A 17,169-nucleotide genomic window follows, 5' to 3' on the forward strand; every position below is an offset into this window, starting at 1 on the left:
GTAAAGCACAGAATGCAGGGAAGGAAAGTTAGGCGTGTGCTTCACAAATGAAGCAAGACATGTAAGACACGTGGCCATCTAAAGCACAACCCCCGGCCCCCCCCCCCCCAGACCATTAAGTTCAGGGTCCAAAATCTCCTTGTTGTACCACTGGTGCCCTGTTCTCTGATTGCACAACGCTTTAATGCATGATGGCTCAAATGTGTACAGGTGATCACATGAATCCTCTGTCAACGGACATGCTGACTGGCATGATGGGAGTTGTAGTCCAACACATCTGGAGGGTGCCACCAGCTCAGGTAGACAATGGAGTAGACGCTACCATGCTAATCTGACCTGATACTAAGACAGATTTATATGTTCCACCTTCTGCTGTGACGCATGCCTCCCTGATTCCAGGCAGAATAAATTATGTGTCCCTGCCATGGGAATCAAGTCCGGTTTTGACTGAAACATAATTCATAGGGATTGGTTTATCTTCGGTGCAAGAGACCGCTGCTGGAATGTGTGACGTAAGTGAGACAAGAGGACCTCTGAGAGCACACAAAGTGCTTTCCCCATTGCTGCTGAGTAAACCACACAAGCACAATACCGCAGCGGAGCTCAGGACCTTCTGGTCCAGAGGGGAAGTTTTCTTGGCAGGAAGGAGCCTTGGCACCTTTCACTTGGGAAATTCAGCCCTGGGACTAATTGGGAAGAAATTAAAAAGAGAACAGAGATAAGAGGTTTGAAACCAAGAGCTGTTGCCTGAGTTTTGCTCCCCACCCGCCTTCTCCTTCCCAGTCTCTTCCGTTTGTGTCATGTCTTTCAGATTGGAAGCCTGAGGGCAGGGAGTGTTTTATGAATCTGTGTAAGACGCTTTGAGAGCCATTGGAGGCTGGTGGCTCTGATGCCAGTGGGGTGGTGAATCTGCTCGAGGTTTCAGTCAGAACCAGTCAGAACTCTAAAGGAGTGATCCAAGGTGCAGAAGCCACTAGCCTCCACTGCAAGATACCTCTAGGCCTGGGCACCTAGATCTTCCTCCTCTTCTTCTTCTTCCTCCTCTTCCTCTTTTTCGCTCCCTTGGGTAGCTCCTTTAGAGTTCTGAATGGTTCTGGCTGAAACCCGGAATGGAGTCACTGAATCCACTGACATCAGAGCCACCAGCCTCCACCGCTGAGAACCTTTCTTTTCTTGGCTGAAGAGTGGGGTTAAAATGCTGCAAATAAATACATAGTGGTGATCGCAGCTTTACCTCCTGGAACAGCCATTACCATGCTCATCTGACCTGATAGGTAGCGGATTTATATGTTCAACCTACTGCTGGGTAGCTGTGAAATCCCCTTCCCGATGCCAAAGGCATCTTGAGGTTCCAGCCTGTCTGAGACGCTGGCAAGCTGACATTTCCCTAACTGTGATACTAGGAATCAATCCAGGAAGACCTCGGTTTCAGCTTCCTTTACACATCCAGAGTCAGGATTAATTCATTTGCATCGGTGTTGTTCAGTGTGACATCATTCATCCCCTCTGTTGTTAACGCATTAGGCAGCAGGGGAAGAATTTGTGGAACTATATTCTGTCTTTGCAGCTGAGAAATGACACAGCTGGTGAGAGAGCCATTCATGGGCCACACGTGTGTTATTAGGCACGAGTTCAATACTTTCATTTCCTGCCCCTCCGTAAAACACACACACCAAGTTTCTACTCCTCATGGTGACATGGAACAGCTTGGGAGTCATATCTGGAGAAAGTTTGGAAATCAGAACAGCTGGCAAGGCTTCCACTATACTTATCTGTACACCCAGGCATTAGCTGCTTTTAATACCTAGCTTGGTAGATTTTCTTTGTCATTGCTTTTATCTGTACATTTCGTTTTAATTGGTGTCTTAATGCATTTTGTACAACGCCCTGATAATGAAGGATGGTATAGAGGGAGGAACCGTAGCTCAGTGGGTAGAGCACATGCTTTACTTGCAGGAGGTCCCGGGTCTGATCGCTGGCATCTCTGGGTAGGGTGAGGAAGGAACAGGGGCAGCCCTAGATAAGCTGCCGGCAATGGGTGCCCTAGGCGAAACACGCAACCGGCACCCCAACCTCCCAGCCCCAAGGGCAGATCTAGGCTGAGGTTTTTGGTAAACTCGGAAGCATTTTGCACCTATTTTCTGTTTAATGAAGAGGCACCCTCCCCTGCATCTTCGGAAGCAGAAATATTATTTATAATAAAAGGCACCCCAATTTATTTATTTTTTACTAAACTCTGTGTCAGCACAGAGGGTCTAATAGAACAACAGAGGAGACGAGCTTGGCTGTCCACTCTGTGAAGGAAGAGAAGCCCCTCCACATAGAATCATAGAATAGTAGGGTTGGAAGGGGCCTACAAGACCATCGAGTCCAACCCCCTGCTCAATGCAGGAATCCAAGTCAGAGCATCCCTGACAGATGGCTGTCCACTGGAGGTGTCCTTGAACGCCTCCAGTGTGGGACAGCCCACCACCGCCCTAGGGAAGGGTGTTCCATTGTCGTATTGCTCTAATGGTCAGGAAGTTTCTCCTGATGTTCAGCCGGAATTTGGCTTCCTGTAACTTGAGCCCATTATTCCATGTCCTGCATTCTGGAATGATCGAGAAGAGATCCTGGCCTTCTTCTCTGTGACAACCTTTCAAGTACTTGAAGAGCACTATCCTATCTCCCCTCAGTCTTCCCTTCTCAAGGCTCAACATGCCCAGTTCTTTCAGTCTCTCCTCGTAGGGCTTTGTTTCCAGTCCCCTGATCATCCTCGTTGCCCTCCTCTGGACCCTCTCCAGTTTGTCTCCATCTTTCTTAAAGTGTGGTGCCCAGAACTGGACACAGTACTCAAGGTGAGGCCTAACCAGTGCTGAGTAGAGGGGAACTAGTACTTTACAGGATTCGGAAGCTATGCTTCTATTAATGCAGCCCAAAAGAGCATTTGCCTTTTTTGCAGCCACATCACATTGTTGGCTCATATTTAGCTTGTGATCTACAACAATTCCAAGATCCTTCTCGCTTGTAGTGTGGTTGAGCCACGTATCCCCGATCTTGTAACTATCCATTTAGTTTCTTTGTCCTAGGTGCAGAACTTGGCATTTATATCTATTAAATTTCATTCTGTTATTTTCTGCCCAGCACTCCAGTCTATCAAGATCACTTTGAATTTTGTTTCTGTCTTTCAAAGTATTAGCTATCCCACCTAGTTTTGTGTCATCTGTAAATTTGGCCAGCATTCCCTGCTCCTCCTCCTCCAAGTCATTAATAAAAATGTTGAAGAGCACTGGGCCCAGGACTGAGCCCTGTGGTACCTTGCTTGTTACCTCTCCCCTGTTTGAGAAGATCCCATTGATAAGCACTCTTTGATTCCGATTCTGTAGCTAACTGTGGATCCACCGTATCGTTGTTTCATCTAGCCCACTTTGAGTTAGTTTGGTAATCAGGATATCATGGGGCACTTTGTTGAAGGCTTTGCTGAAATCGAGGTATATTATGTCCACAGCATTCCCACTAGGGAAGTATGAAAGTCAGTTACCTTTTCGAAGGGTGACATTTGCGGTGGGGGGGAGGCGCTCCGTCCGTCCCCCCGAAATTCTCTCTGGCCGGCTCCGCTCTGCGGAGATTCCGCAGAGCCACTGGCCGGGGCCGCCCGCAGCCGGACATCCGGCCGCTGGGCAGCCTGCAGGGACGCAAATGGCGGCAGCCATAGCCGCCACCATTTGCACCTGTCTCTTTTGCCGTAATAGGCTATGTAAATATTTACGTAGGCTATCACGGCCAAAAAAAAGGGGACGCAAATGGTGGCCGCTGTAGCCGCCGCCATTTGTGTTCCCTTTTTTTTGCCGTGATAGGCTACGTAAATACTTACGCAGCCTATCACGGCTACTGCAGGGATGCAAATGGCGTCCCTGCGTTAGCCGTGATAGGCTACATAAGTATTTACGTAGCCTATCATGGCTACAGTGATGAAGCGAATGGCAGCCACGGCCGTGGCCACCATTCGCAAGTCAGTGCGAACGGCTGCAGGTAGGTGTCCCGTTTTGCACGCCTTTCGCGGGGTGGGGGGCAGGGGGGCTTTGTTCCACCATGGATTTCGGGGGGCCGAATGCACTGGCATTCGGCCTCACCGAGATCCGTGGCAGAATTCTCTGATATCCCTAATTCCCACACTCCACAAGGGAGGTTACTTGATCAAAAAATGAGATCAGATTCGTCTGGCAGGATTTATTTTTGACAAATCCATGTTGGCTTCGAGTAATCACTGCATTGTTTTCAAGGTGCTTACAGATGGATTGCTTTATAACCTGCTCCAGAATTTACATCACCCCCGGGAGGTCCCTGGAAGAAGGGTCCCGGTCCCATCCTCCTCAGGGCGACACAGCCAACAAGCCACCAGCCCCCAGGCTCGGCCCTCCGAGGGCAAAGGAGGCGGCTTCTCTCAGGGGAGCCTCTCACTCCCTGCCTCCAACTGGGAGCAGCAGCGGAACAGGAGGATATCTCGTGTTGCCTCGCTCACCTCCACAGCCTCAGTCATATTTCCTCTGTATGCGCATGTATTTTTCCCCTTGGATTTGGCGCCCTGCTTATCTTGGCATCCTAGGTGGCTACCTAGTGTGCCTCTATGGGCAGGCTGCCCCTGGAAAAGAATCCTGCCTGAAAACCTGGACACACCAGTCAGTGTAGGCAATGCTGGGCTGAGCAATGGTATGACTTAGTTTAAGCCAGCTTCCTATGTTCCTATAGAAATATTTTAAATAAATAAATGTTCATCGAAGAACTGCTTCACTGGATCAGATCAAGGTGGTCCACTGAGTCCAGCAGCTTGCTTCTGAAAGCAGTCACCTGTTACTCCTGAGAAGCTCATAGGCAGGGTGTGAAAGAAGTGTCTCCTGCAGCATCTGGTATTCAGAGCAGGCTTCCTCGGGAGGTGAAGTTTCCATGGGTTAACCGCATGATCCTGATCGGTGCAGCACACATGCATAAGGGGACCAAATCTCAAGTGAGCCCCCCCCCCAGTGTAGTCTATACTAGGGGTGCAGCCCAAGGGCCAAATTCTGTTTCAGGGAAGCTCTCAGGGGCCGCATTCCAGTGGTGGGTGGGGCCAGAGGTAAAAGGTCAAAGGTGAAGGAGCAGGACCAAAAGGCCAGCATACTTTGGCTTAAAGCTGTTATTGCCAGTAACTCAGCCCTAGGAGAGGCGTTTCAACCTTTCAAATGGGGAAAAACTGCACAAAAGCTACCCAGCCCTTTAGGACTTGGTTTCCAGACCCCTCACCATCCTGGTTGCCCTTAGAGATGTGAAGCCCTGGGGGGGGGGGAGCAGAACAATGGCGATAAACAGAAACATTCAAAGCTCCTCCCTCCCCCCATTTTTTTTTCCATTTTCCCCCAGGGATTTTTAGAAAATTGTGTGTGCATGGATATTTTTTCCTGACTTTTTCTGGGATTTTTATCTAGTCCCCCCCTGCCCCATATCTCTAGTTGTCTGTCTCTGGACACCCTCCAGTTTGTCTTTGTCCTTCTCAAAGTGTGGCACCTGGAATGGCACTCTGGACACAGCCTGACCAGTGCAGAACAGAGTGGAACGATTACATCTCATGATCTGGACACTATGCTTTTGTTATAATGCTGCCAAAGACTGCATTCGCTTTTTTTGCAGTCACATCACACTGCTGGCTCATGTTCATGCTGTGATCATCCACCAAGGGTGCAATCCTATGCGTGTTTAGACAGAAAAAAAGTCCTACAAGGCTGGTTGAGGAATGCTGGGTGTTGTAGGACTTTTTCCTGTCTAAACATACATAGGATTGGGCCCTAAGGCACCTACATCCTTTCTGCTGTTAAGCCAGGTGTTCCTTATCCTATACATGTGCCTTTGATTGTTTTTTGTACTGAAATGTAGGACATGGAAGAGGAAAGGTCCACCAATCACTATTAGTCATGACAGCTAAATGGAATCTCCATGTACTGAGATGGAGATGCTGGGAACTGCAGGGGGTGTCCATCACAGTCACGCTTTGCTTATGGGATTGTCAGAGCTGTCTGGCTAGCTGCTGCACTAAATGGACCTGGGTCTATTATTCATTTACTCATTATAAAATGTATAAACTGCTCCACATCGAGAGATATTGGAGTGGTGTATAATAAATCAGAAACAAAAAAATATAAAAGGTTTGTTTATTTATTTATTACATCTCTATACTGCCCAATAGCCTATGCTCCAGTAAAAGCAAATAGATCAATAAAACAGTGGCTGAAATTTACTCATCAGTCAGGAAATGGTGGCCTGAGAAGAAAAGTCTTCAGCAAATGCTGAAAACAAAGTAACGGTAGGTGCATGCCTGATCTCAGCTGGAAGGGTATTCTACAGAGTAGGGGCCACTACACCAAAGGCCCTACTCCTGGAGGCCCTACTCAGACCCTTTTTTATGCCTTCAAAACAGACTGAACTGCACACTCACAAATATGAAGGAGACAAAAGGCAAAGTGACACGACAAGGCACTATGATGAAATAGCTCATCTTACTGTCATCTGCCCAATGTCCTGCAGCCATCATGTGATACTAAAAATGTGAACCTATTATCATGTTTTCATGATCACAGTTCATTCTTTCTTACGCCATCCCAGCTGGCCTCTCCTTCTTAGATGAACAGCTGATGTAATAAGCAAGTACAGTCTGCGATAGCAGCATTTGCAAGAGAACAGCTCCATAAAGAAAAGGATTTGGGTAACAGCTGTATCCTACTGCATGGAAGCTGTTAAGTTGCATCGCATCCGTCAATTGCTATCAGCTCGCTGAAAGTTTCAGTCTTACGGAGAGCGCAGCATAGCTCCTGTTTTTGTCTGTTCCCCCACCTCTTCTCTGGCTCTGCCTGCTTTCCCCGTTTCTCAAAGTTAAAAAAAAGAAGCAGCAACTCTGTAGTTCTCATGGTGGCAGGGAACAGCACATACTTTCCTTGCAAACATTCCCAGGTTCAATCCCAGCATCACCAGTTAGGCCTGGGAAATACCCCCGTCTGAAACTCTGGAGAGCCACTGCCATTCGGTGCAGTCAGGGGTGAGCTAGATGGACCAAAACTCTGGCTTGGCGAAAGGCAGTTTCCTATGTGGAGCTTTTGCGGGCACTTCATGGGCAAGGGCCGTAGCTTCAGTGGCAGAACACCTGCTTTGCATGCAAAAGGTCCCAAGTCCGATCCCCGGCTTCTCCACATAGGGTTGGGAAGGTCCCCGGGAAAGTTACCACCTGGGCAGAGGAGGGAAACCTATGGATCCCCAAGTGTTGTTGGACTCCAGCTCCCATCAGCCTCAGACAGCATCAGGGGTGCTAGGAGTTGGAGTCCAGCAACATCTGGAGGGTCACAGGTTCCCCACCTCCCTACCACTGCCTTAGAGAACTGCTGCTCGTCCATCAGCGTTGACCATCCTTCCCCAACCTGGTGTCCTCCAGATGTTTTGGACTCCCAGCTCCCATCAGTCCCAGCCAGCATGGCCAATGGTCAGGAATGCTGGGGGTTGTAGTCCAAAACATGGAGGGCGCCGTGTTGGAGAAGGCTGGGGTAGGCGGCCAAGGACTCCACTGAGTCCAGCATCCTGTTTTCAAAAGCAGCCAACCAGGCGCTTCTTGGAAGTTAACAAGCCGGGTGGTAATGAGCTTCCGTCATGCGTTAAAAACGTGGTTGTTCAGGCAGGCTGGGTTAGGGTATTTTAGAAAATGTTTTTACTGTAGAATTTTATTGTTTTAAACTGTTTTATTGTATGTTGTACATCGCCCAGAGTGGCTGGGTGACCAGCCAGATGGGCGATTAATAAATTTAATAATAATAATAATAATAATAATAATAATAATAATGTGTCCTTTTTCTTCTTTTGAGGACATTTAAGGGATGCTCCTGATGAAATCGTACGTTTTCACTGGCCAGGGTCACAAGTTTCTGACATTCTTCTGCCAGCGGTATTCTGGGAGGTACTGCATTCCAGTTAAGTCAAATGTGCTTGACTGTGTTAGGCTGCAGACACAGAGCCAACAAGCAGGTTGTGCCCCCCACTAAGCCACCAAAATCTACTAGCTTTTCATCTACTACCTCAGAACAAAAACCTGTCTAATTATTTCAAGCTGGAAAAGAAAACAGTATTTTAACACACGTCGATAGTGCCGCATGACCTTTGGGCCCAATTCTGCACCTTTGTCCACGCTGTACCTGAGGCAGGTGCCCCTATCACCCAACCCTGGTTACAGTACTGCATCAGCTAGGAAGGAAATGAATCAGCTTGCAGATATTTGCAGGAACGTGCTATTAAAGTACCCTGTACTTTAATAACACACTTTTAAAAATGTGAAAAAGCAAGTGGACAGGGAAGGAGCTACATACCATCTTTTATAATATGGTTGTCCACTTTTTCCTGGTGGAACTCTTCTGACTTTAACTGCAGCACAACAGGGGGAAAATCACCAGGCGAAGCTTTCCCCAAGCCCTTCATCAGCATCTGCTGGATAAAGCGTTTTCATCTGTTAAACTTGTGTTGCAGTGCTGCTGTTAAAGGCCAGGAACACCCCCCCCCACGCCCCCGCAATGCCATTGCAGAATCGGAAGCTACTGGGAAATATTGAACCACTGTTAAATATTCAACGCAAACACTTGTGTCATCCACTTTGTACCCGATTTGCTTTATTGTCAATAAAAAACGGAGGGTAAGTGTAAATACACTTATATTCTATTTATACGGCATCTGCACAAATGACTCTATACAGCACAAGCCAAACCAAAAAACGAGACAGGTCCCTGACCCAAGGGGTTACAATCTATAGTTCAGTAGCAGGCAACTAGCGACCCTCTAGATGTTTTGAAGTACAACTCCCAGGATCCCTCACCATTGGCTATGCTGGCTAGGGCTGATGGGAAATGTAAGCCAAAACATCTGGAGGGCCACAAGTTGCCTACCCCTGTTTAAACGGGGGGGGGGACAGATGGAGAGGATGGAGAAATAGTGCAATAACACCCCCCCTTCTGCTTGAATCACATTTGGGCCTCTAATTACAAACTTTCTCTGTGAATGACAGGAAAAAAAATATAGCTCCCCCAGTGTTTTGGGGCATGCGCATTTCAACAATGCTGTTTGGGAATTGTAGTTCAGGGGCCAGCAGGCAGAACTTCCGTCCATCATGAGCCACAAGTCCTGATACCCTGGCCCCTGATTGGCCGCTGGAAGCTGGGGGAGGAGACAGCTTCAGTGGCATCAGCGGCAGTCCCAACTACTACAGAGTGGGTGGGCGCCATCTTTGAATGGGCACCTGTTACACATTCTCCACTTAGTCCTCCTCCCCAATGTGTAAGTGGAACGTAATGCTACTAGGTGACACTACGATTCTTATTATTCGTATCAGTTGCACATAATACATTGAATTAGTACTAAACACAGTGTACAGTAAGTTGTATACAACCATTAAGAAATTATTTTAAAAAACAAATAGGAATAAAATGTATATTATTTAATTTTTATCCAACGTTTCAGCTTCCACCCTGTCACTGATGAAGCTGGAAGCCGAAGCATTTGATAAAAATTAAATAATATACATGTATCCCTTTTTTGCCAAATGCTTTATTAGAAATATAGAAGCTTTTTGCGGTTTGTCACATATACATCTGGAGGGCATGGGGAAGGCTGGAATGCAGTATCACGCATGCACGCACTTCTGTGAAACCCTTCGGTATAAAACACCCAGGGCAGTTTGCAATTGATAATAAAATTATATTAAAACAAGTGATAAGGTAAGCAGTAGGTGTCCTTGCATCCGCTTAGAAGAACAATAATCCCAGCAGGTGAATCTAGGTGTGTCCACAGTTGCTTTACGTAGCTTCATTTTATTTTTTTTTACTTCTGTGACAAGCAGTCACTTAATTTTGCCCTTGCTGAAGACAGACACAGAAAACACCTCTCCAGCATGCCCATCTTTGGCTGGGCCTTGCTCCCCTATTGCTCTATTCTGATTTTTATTTTCCTCCCCCTCCAAAAGACCTCCTATTGAAGTTAAATGAAATGACCTCACATTAGTGCTAATTTAGGGGACTAACCTTTCTATTCAGCTTGTAACAAAAGCAACCACACATGCGACCACACGCAGCCTAACCCCCTCAGCCTGGACACCTGCAAACCTTTCCCTAACCCTTTTATGCATCACCTTTAGGGGAGGGGGGAATTTGTTGTAAACTTTAATTACCGCCATTTGAGTTGGGGGTGAAGTTTAATTTGAGAAATATCAAATTGTGCTTGTGGTCTATCCCCACAACCACCATGAAACTGAAGTGCCTGTAATTGTATCTTATATATTCAAAGTTGCGAGTTAGTTGGTCACCCCTTTTTGACTGCCTTCCCGTTGACCAATTCTCATGAAACACACTTCATTGGAAAGCTCTTGACACGCAGATTCCACAAACAACAACAGTTTTTCCTATAATTCAAAAACAGGAGTTTACTTATGTCCTTAAAGCTTAAAAAAAAAAGAATTAGGCTATCTTCTATAACAATGTACTATAACGTTTTATTTTTAATATCAAAAAAGTCAAGTATAATTAAACAAACATAATTAATTGCAAATTGGCGCAAAATGAAATACGAACGCACAAAAAGTCTCTGTAAACCTTTATAAACGCAGCTGCAACCAAAGAACAATGCTATGCCAGTAACATAAGGCCTGTAAACAAATCATGAAGGGATTAAGAGACACCTACAGTTAAAAGTAACCCAGTCAAAGTATAATTATTGCTCAGAAAGGAAGTCTCCAGCTGTTAAATTTAACAAAATAACATTGAAAAGTCTCTACAACTTCAGTTAAGTTAAACCTTTTGTTACATTTGATTTTTCTCTGTGAACTATGTTCGCAGGGAACCAACTTGCTTGCTCATATTAGTGCTTCCAGGGATGCCCACTAGCCGGAAAAAGAAAAAAGCAAGCCTAGGTTTCTCCTGTCACTGCAGCTAGGGATGGCAGAGAATTCCGCCATGGATCTCGGTGAGGCCGAATGCCAGTGCATTCGGCCCCCCGAAATCTGTGGAGGAACGGCCTGCCCCCCCGCCCCCCCACGGATCCCCCTGGAATGAGACTTACCTGGGGTAGATCTTCCGGGCAGCGGCAGCTCCGGCGGTGGCTTTGGCGGCAGCAGCTGCGGCGGTTGGTCTTCCGACTGGCCGCCGCCACCATTTCCAGTCTTGTTAAAAACAACAACGACGACATGATAGGCTACATAAAGATTTACGTAGCCTATCACGGCTGGGTTTAAAACTAAAAAAAAAAGTGTACGCAAATGGCGGCGGCTATGGCCACCGCCATTTGTTTTCCTTATTTTTGGCCGTCTTAGTCTACGTAAATATTTACGTAGACTAAGACGGCGAAAATAAGGGGAACGCAAATAGCGTAGCGGACACTATTTGCATTCCCCCTTATTTTTGCCGTCTTAGTCTACTTAAATATTTACATAGACTAAGACGGCCAAAAATAAGGAACGCAAATGGCGGCGGCCATAGCCGCCTCCATTTGCATACTCGTGTTTTTTGTTTTTTTTTAAAGCCAGACATGATAGGCTACGTAAGTCTTTACGTAGCCTATCACGGCTGACTACAGGGACGCAAATGGCAGCGGCTACAGCCGCCGCCATTTGCGTCCCTGCTAGCCAGTGGCCGGATGTCCGGCTGCTGGCGGAGCCGGCCAGCGGCTCCGCGGAATCTCCGTGGAGCGGAGCCGTCCGGCCAGGATTCTGGGGGGAGGGACGGAGCGCCTCCCCCCCCCCCAGCGGAACCCGGCAGAGCCAGGTAAGAGGGATTTCATTCATCCCTAACTGCAGCTTGGTATGTCATGCATTGTTGTTGTTGTTCAGTTGTTCAGTCGTGTCCGACTCTTCGTGACCCCATGGACCATAGCACGTCAGGCCTTCCTGTCCTGCGCTCTCTCCCAGAGTGTGCTCAAGTCCATATTCATTGCATCGGTGATGCTATCTAGCCATCTCATCCTCTGTCGTCCCCTTCTCCTTTTGCCTTCAGTCTTTCCCAGCATCAGGGTCTTTTCCAGGGAGTTTTCTCTTCGCGTTAGGTGGCCAAAATATTGGAGCTTCAGCTTCAGTATCTGTCCTTCCAATGAGCACTCAGGGTTGATTTCCTTTAGGATTGACTGATTTGACCTCCTTGCAGTCCAGGGGATTCCTAAGAGTCTTCTCCAGCACCACAGTTAGAAAGCATCAATGCATACCACCTGCTAAAATTACCTTTTCTACATAACTATTAAAGCTGCAGGAGCCCCATCTTGCTTTGCATCTGGCCACCTCTATATGCAGGGGGGAGTGATGCTCCTGGCAAAAAAACTTTCCCCCAACCATCAGTCATTGGGTGGTCTCCTGGCTTTTGCACAGATTTTCCCCACCTTCTCAAAGCCTGAAATTCCTCTCCTAAGGCTTAGTTACTGGGCAGGAAGAGCTTTCAGCTAAAACATCCTGGCATTTTTGGTATTTTGGTCCTGTCCCCTTGACTTTGGTCTTGCCCCTTTTGCCTTTGGCCCCTCCCACCACTGAAATGCAGCCCCTGAGAGATTCCCAGAAATAGAATCCAGCCTCTAGGCTGAAAAGGTAGCATGTGGCCATCAGGACTAGTAGCCATTAATAGTCTTTGGATGGCTTTAAAAGGGGGTTGTCTAACCCCCTTTTAAAGCCATCTATATTGGCGGCCATCACTACGTCTTGTGGTAGCAAATTCCATATTTTAACTATGTGCTTTGTGAAGAAGGACTTCCTGTTCCTTTTATCTGTCCTGAATCTCCCACCAATCAGCTCCATGGGATGACAACATCTGGAGGGGGCGGCTGCTGTATTCTGCTTGTTAATACTGTATTCTGTTCTAGGAACTAAACCACACACACACACACACACACACACACCCCGTTCCACAGTCCACAACATTCCTCTTGGCTGCAGTGAGGAGGGGGGGAGTGGCCAGGTACAGCCATGAAGTGTTGGTATGATGCCAGAAAAAGCTTGCGTCTTCACATGTTCCCAGGGAAATGGTCTGTGTTCTCCCACTACTGACCAAGGTGTCAGGGTGGACACTGAGCCCATAGAACCTCAGAGCAGTTCTGATTCTGAGGAGGAACAGCCATCCATGGGAGAGGAGCGCGCTCATCCCTCCCAGGCCCTGCAGGTGTCAGAGATTCCTCCTGCCGACATTCCAGAGATAGATAGCGGTCCTGGGAGTGAAAGAACGCGGGAGGAGGGCTTGCTAGATGCTCGACGCAGACGCAAAGAGCGACGAGCTATGGAGGGTGCGGAAAGGAGGCATAGCACCCATTTGGCGCACAAGCAACGGTCGCGTCCAGAGGACCCAAGGGAAAAGGGTAGGGACTCTCCCTAGCTCATAAGTTCAGGGTCTTTAAGTGATTCTCGTTCAAACGGGGACCAACTGTTTCTAACCTGGGGCATAGGTTACTCTGCTGTTCATAGCTTAGTTGCTGGTGATAGAGTTATTAAGTTGTAAAAGGAATAAAGCCTTGAAAAGAATCCTTTGTCTGTGTCTGGAGTTGGCTACTGGAGTAGACTGAAAGAGGCCGGCTAGGGCCCCCTGACACAAGGCAGTGCAGCAGTACCTGAAAGAGATATTGGAGGTCAGGCCTATGTAGGGGAGTCCTGCCATTTGCCCTAGGGAAATAAAATGGCGGCAGTTGCCCTGTTTTATTGGCCTGGTTTTATCTGCTCTCTTTTTTAGATCTGTATTGCTTTGTATCATTTGATTCCAGCATTACTGATTTTATTGTAAAATCTTCATAGTGCCAATGGGGAAAGGCAAAGATAATAAAGAGACATGTTCCCTAAGAAGTGGCAGAGTGGGGCAGAAGAAATCCCTCTGCTGGCAGAGAGGAGCTCTGTTGGGGGGAAGGGTGGCCCCATGCCCTCTTTTACAGAGGTCCGTCCTCGATTCGAAGGGCTGCCAGTGGACTGTCCTCGATTTGAAGGCATCCTGTTTGAAGATAGCCTCTTCATGAAGAGCCAGTCCAACTCTGGTTTAAAGATAAAGAACCCTAAGAAGAGAAAGCAGAGAAGAGGCCTTGAAGTTGCCCTTCCACTCTTCGCACCTGGACAGCTGGGTGAGCAGCAGGCACAGTGCTCACCTGTTCACAGGTTTCCCCACTATGTTGAGACATATTTTCTTTCTGTTTAAATGACAGTAATTCTTTGATATACAGTCAGGGCCAGAAATATTGGAACAAGGATAACTGTTTTGGCAGTTGGCCTCTGTACACCACCACACTGAAGTTGAAAGGAAACACACCCAGATGGGAGCGAAGTCAGGAATTTCAGCTGTTATTCAAGGGGTTTGACAAAAGTGGGGCACTAACCATTCAGGAAGTACAGCCAGTGGCATACCGCCCCCCAATCGTTGGTGGCTCATAAGTGATGGAAGAAACCAACATCATTTCAAACTTAAGGATCGCCTTTAATACCTGGATGAAAATCCTTTGCAGTCAATGACTGCCTGAAGTCTGGAACCCATGGACATGACCAAATGCTGAGTTTAGGGATGTCAGAGAATTCCGCCACGGAGTCCAGTGAGGCCGGTTTCATTAGAATCGGGCCCCCCGGAATCCATGGCGGAATGGCCTCCTGCCCCCCGCCACCCCGCGAAACCCCCCATGACGGAAATTACCTGGGGCGGATGCTGCGGCCACCATTTGCGACTTTGCAGCCATGATAGGCTGCGTAACTATTTACGTAGCCTATCACGGCAAAGAGCAAGGACGCAAATGGCAGCCGCTACGCCATTTGTGCCCCTGCTCTTTGCCGTGATAGGCTACGTAGGTATTTACGTAGCCTATCACAGTAAAGGCAGCCATGCAAATGGCCGCCATCTGCGTCCCTGCTCTTTGCCATGATAGGCTACGTAAATACTTACGTAGCCTATCACGGCTTCTTGTAAGGACGCAAATGGCGGCCGCTATGAAGGCTGCCATTTGTGGCCACAGCAGCCCGGCCGCAGCCAGAACTCTTGCTGCAAACGGCACGGCCTGCGGCTCTCTGGAGCCACCGTGGAGTGGAGTCGGCCAGGGAGGATTCTGGGGGGAGGGACCGAGCACCTCCCTCCCACCGCAGATGCCCTGGCACAGAGCCAGGTAAGGGATTCGTACATCCCTAGTTGAGTTTCCTCCCTCGAGATGCCTTTACTGCAGCTGCCTTCAGCTGCTGCTTGTTTGTGGGTCTTTTTGCCCTCAGTCTTGTCTTCAGTAAGTGAAAAGCATGCTCTATTGGGTTGAGATCAGGTGACTGACTTGGCCATCGAAGAACATCCCACTTCTTTGCCTTCAGAAACTCTTGGGTAGAGATCCCATCATTCTGGTACAAGTTAATCTTGGTTTCATCAGTCCAAAGAATCTTATTCCAGAACTGGGCAGGCTTTTTTAGGTGTTTGCTGGCAAAGGCTAATAATCTGGCGTTTCTGTTCTTGAGCATTACCAGTGGTTTGCACCTTGTAGTCAAGCCTCTGTATTTACATTCATAAAGCCGTCTCTTGACTGTAGATGTTGACAAGACATGCCTACCTCCGCAAGAGCGTTCTGGACCTGGCTAGATGTTGTGAAAAGGTTCCTCTTCACCATGAGCAGAATTCTGCGGTCATTCACTTTAGTTGTCTTCTGTGGTCTTCCACGCCTTTTGCTGTTGCTGAGCTTGCCAGTTAATTCCTTCTTTTTCAGGATGTTCCAAACTGTTGTGTTGGCCACTCCCACCGTTTTTGCTATCTCTCTGATGGGTTTATGTTTTTTCCTCAGCCTAATGATTGCCTCCTTCACTCACATGGACACATCTTTGGAGCTCATGTTGGGAGTTCCAGTGAACAGCTACCAAATGCAAATGTAACACTCAGAACCACCTCCAGGCTTTTCATCTGCTTGATTGGTCATGGGGTACCCAGGAAACAGGCCACACCGGGCCATGCAGCTGCTTGTCAGCCATTCGTTCCATTACTTATGAGCCACCAACGATGGGTGTGTGTGTATGCCACTGGCTGTCCTTCCTGAATGGTTAGTGCCCCACTTTTGTCAAACCCCTCGAATTACACCTGAAAGTCCTGACTTCACTCCCATCTGGGTGTGTTTCCTTTCAACTTCAATGTGGTGGTGTACAGAGGCCAACTGCCAGAACAGTTATCCTTGTTCCGATATTTCTGGCCCTGACTGTAGCTATACATTAGCATATGCGAATTTTATGCACCTCTATGTCCTCTTTTTCTTTTGTGTGTGTGATCTATTTCTTCTTTGATGAGAAAGTGGCCACCTTAGGGCACATCTGCCCAAAACACCCCCCCAGCCCCCGCACCTACAGAAAGCTCTGCAGATAGCAGTAGGCCCTGTACCAGGGCATTCTGGGGCAGATCAGAAGCAGGCTTGGATCTGCTGGATCCCAAGTTCTGTTGTTCCCCTGAGAGGCCCACAGACTGGGCTCATCAACTACGCCAGCCTGGACCTGACAGGAGATTTTCAGCAAACCAAAGATTTTTGCAAGGGGGAAAAAACCTTGCCTCTTGCCCTGGTTGTCATAAATGAGCAAAGCTTTGGAAATGACAGATGCCCGCCATTTTGCTCCAGAGCCGGCATCAAGGGTAGGCATGGTCGGGCACCTGCTGAGGGCCCACACCCTGGCAGGGGTCCACTGACAAGTGCCCCCTGGAGTTGTTCCTCCTCTTCGCCATGGCAACCTGCTTGTTCCCCTGCCTCTCGCTCTGGCCCAGACAACGGTGGTGGTGAGGAGGAGGAGCAGGAGATGCCTGGGCCTACTGGCTCCCTGGCTCTCTGCCTGCCAGGCAAGCAAGGGGTGGCAATGATGAGGAAGGGAATGAGGCGCAAAAGCAGCTGGTGACAGTGGCAGTGAGAAGGCAGGCTCACTGAGGGACGGGACCCAAGGAGAGTGTCTTGCCCAAGGGCCCACAAAACCTGGAGGTGGCACTGCTTCCTTCTCCCCGCTCCCACCCTATTTCGGAGTGCTCTGCCCATACCCTAATTCACCCTCACCCTCATATGTAATTTTGTATTACAGAGATTTCCAGGGAGAAACATAAACATGTTATTGGGCCCAGTGACTAAACATCTGGGGTTGTTTTGAAACAAGGCAAGAGGGCGTGTGCATTTCCGGCGTGGCGTGCCACAGGGCTGCGCTGAACT

The 17,169-nt window shown here is 48.2% G+C and overlaps 1 protein-coding gene across 1 annotated transcript in view; it reads right to left on the reverse strand.

Annotated features, from left to right (window-relative positions):
• The window catches only part of GRHL3 (grainyhead like transcription factor 3), a 114,308-nt gene extending 97,690 nt beyond the window's left edge, over positions 1-16,618 (reverse strand). Inside the window, exons 1-3 of the mRNA XM_084816355.1 lie at positions 16,332-16,618; positions 10,606-10,675; positions 8,355-8,409 (exon numbers count right to left, since the gene is read on the reverse strand). Coding sequence (XP_084672481.1) covers positions 8,355-8,409; positions 10,606-10,675; positions 16,332-16,618 — 412 coding nt within the window. The remainder of the gene's footprint in view (positions 1-8,354; positions 8,410-10,605; positions 10,676-16,331) is intronic.
• Between the last annotated feature and the right edge of the window lie 551 nt (positions 16,619-17,169).

This window comes from Heloderma suspectum, chromosome 10 (assembly GCF_057233095.1).
Source record: "Heloderma suspectum isolate Gila_16-S chromosome 10, 16-S_ref, whole genome shotgun sequence".
In the NCBI taxonomy this organism is placed as follows: Eukaryota; Metazoa; Chordata; class Lepidosauria; order Squamata; family Helodermatidae; genus Heloderma; species Heloderma suspectum.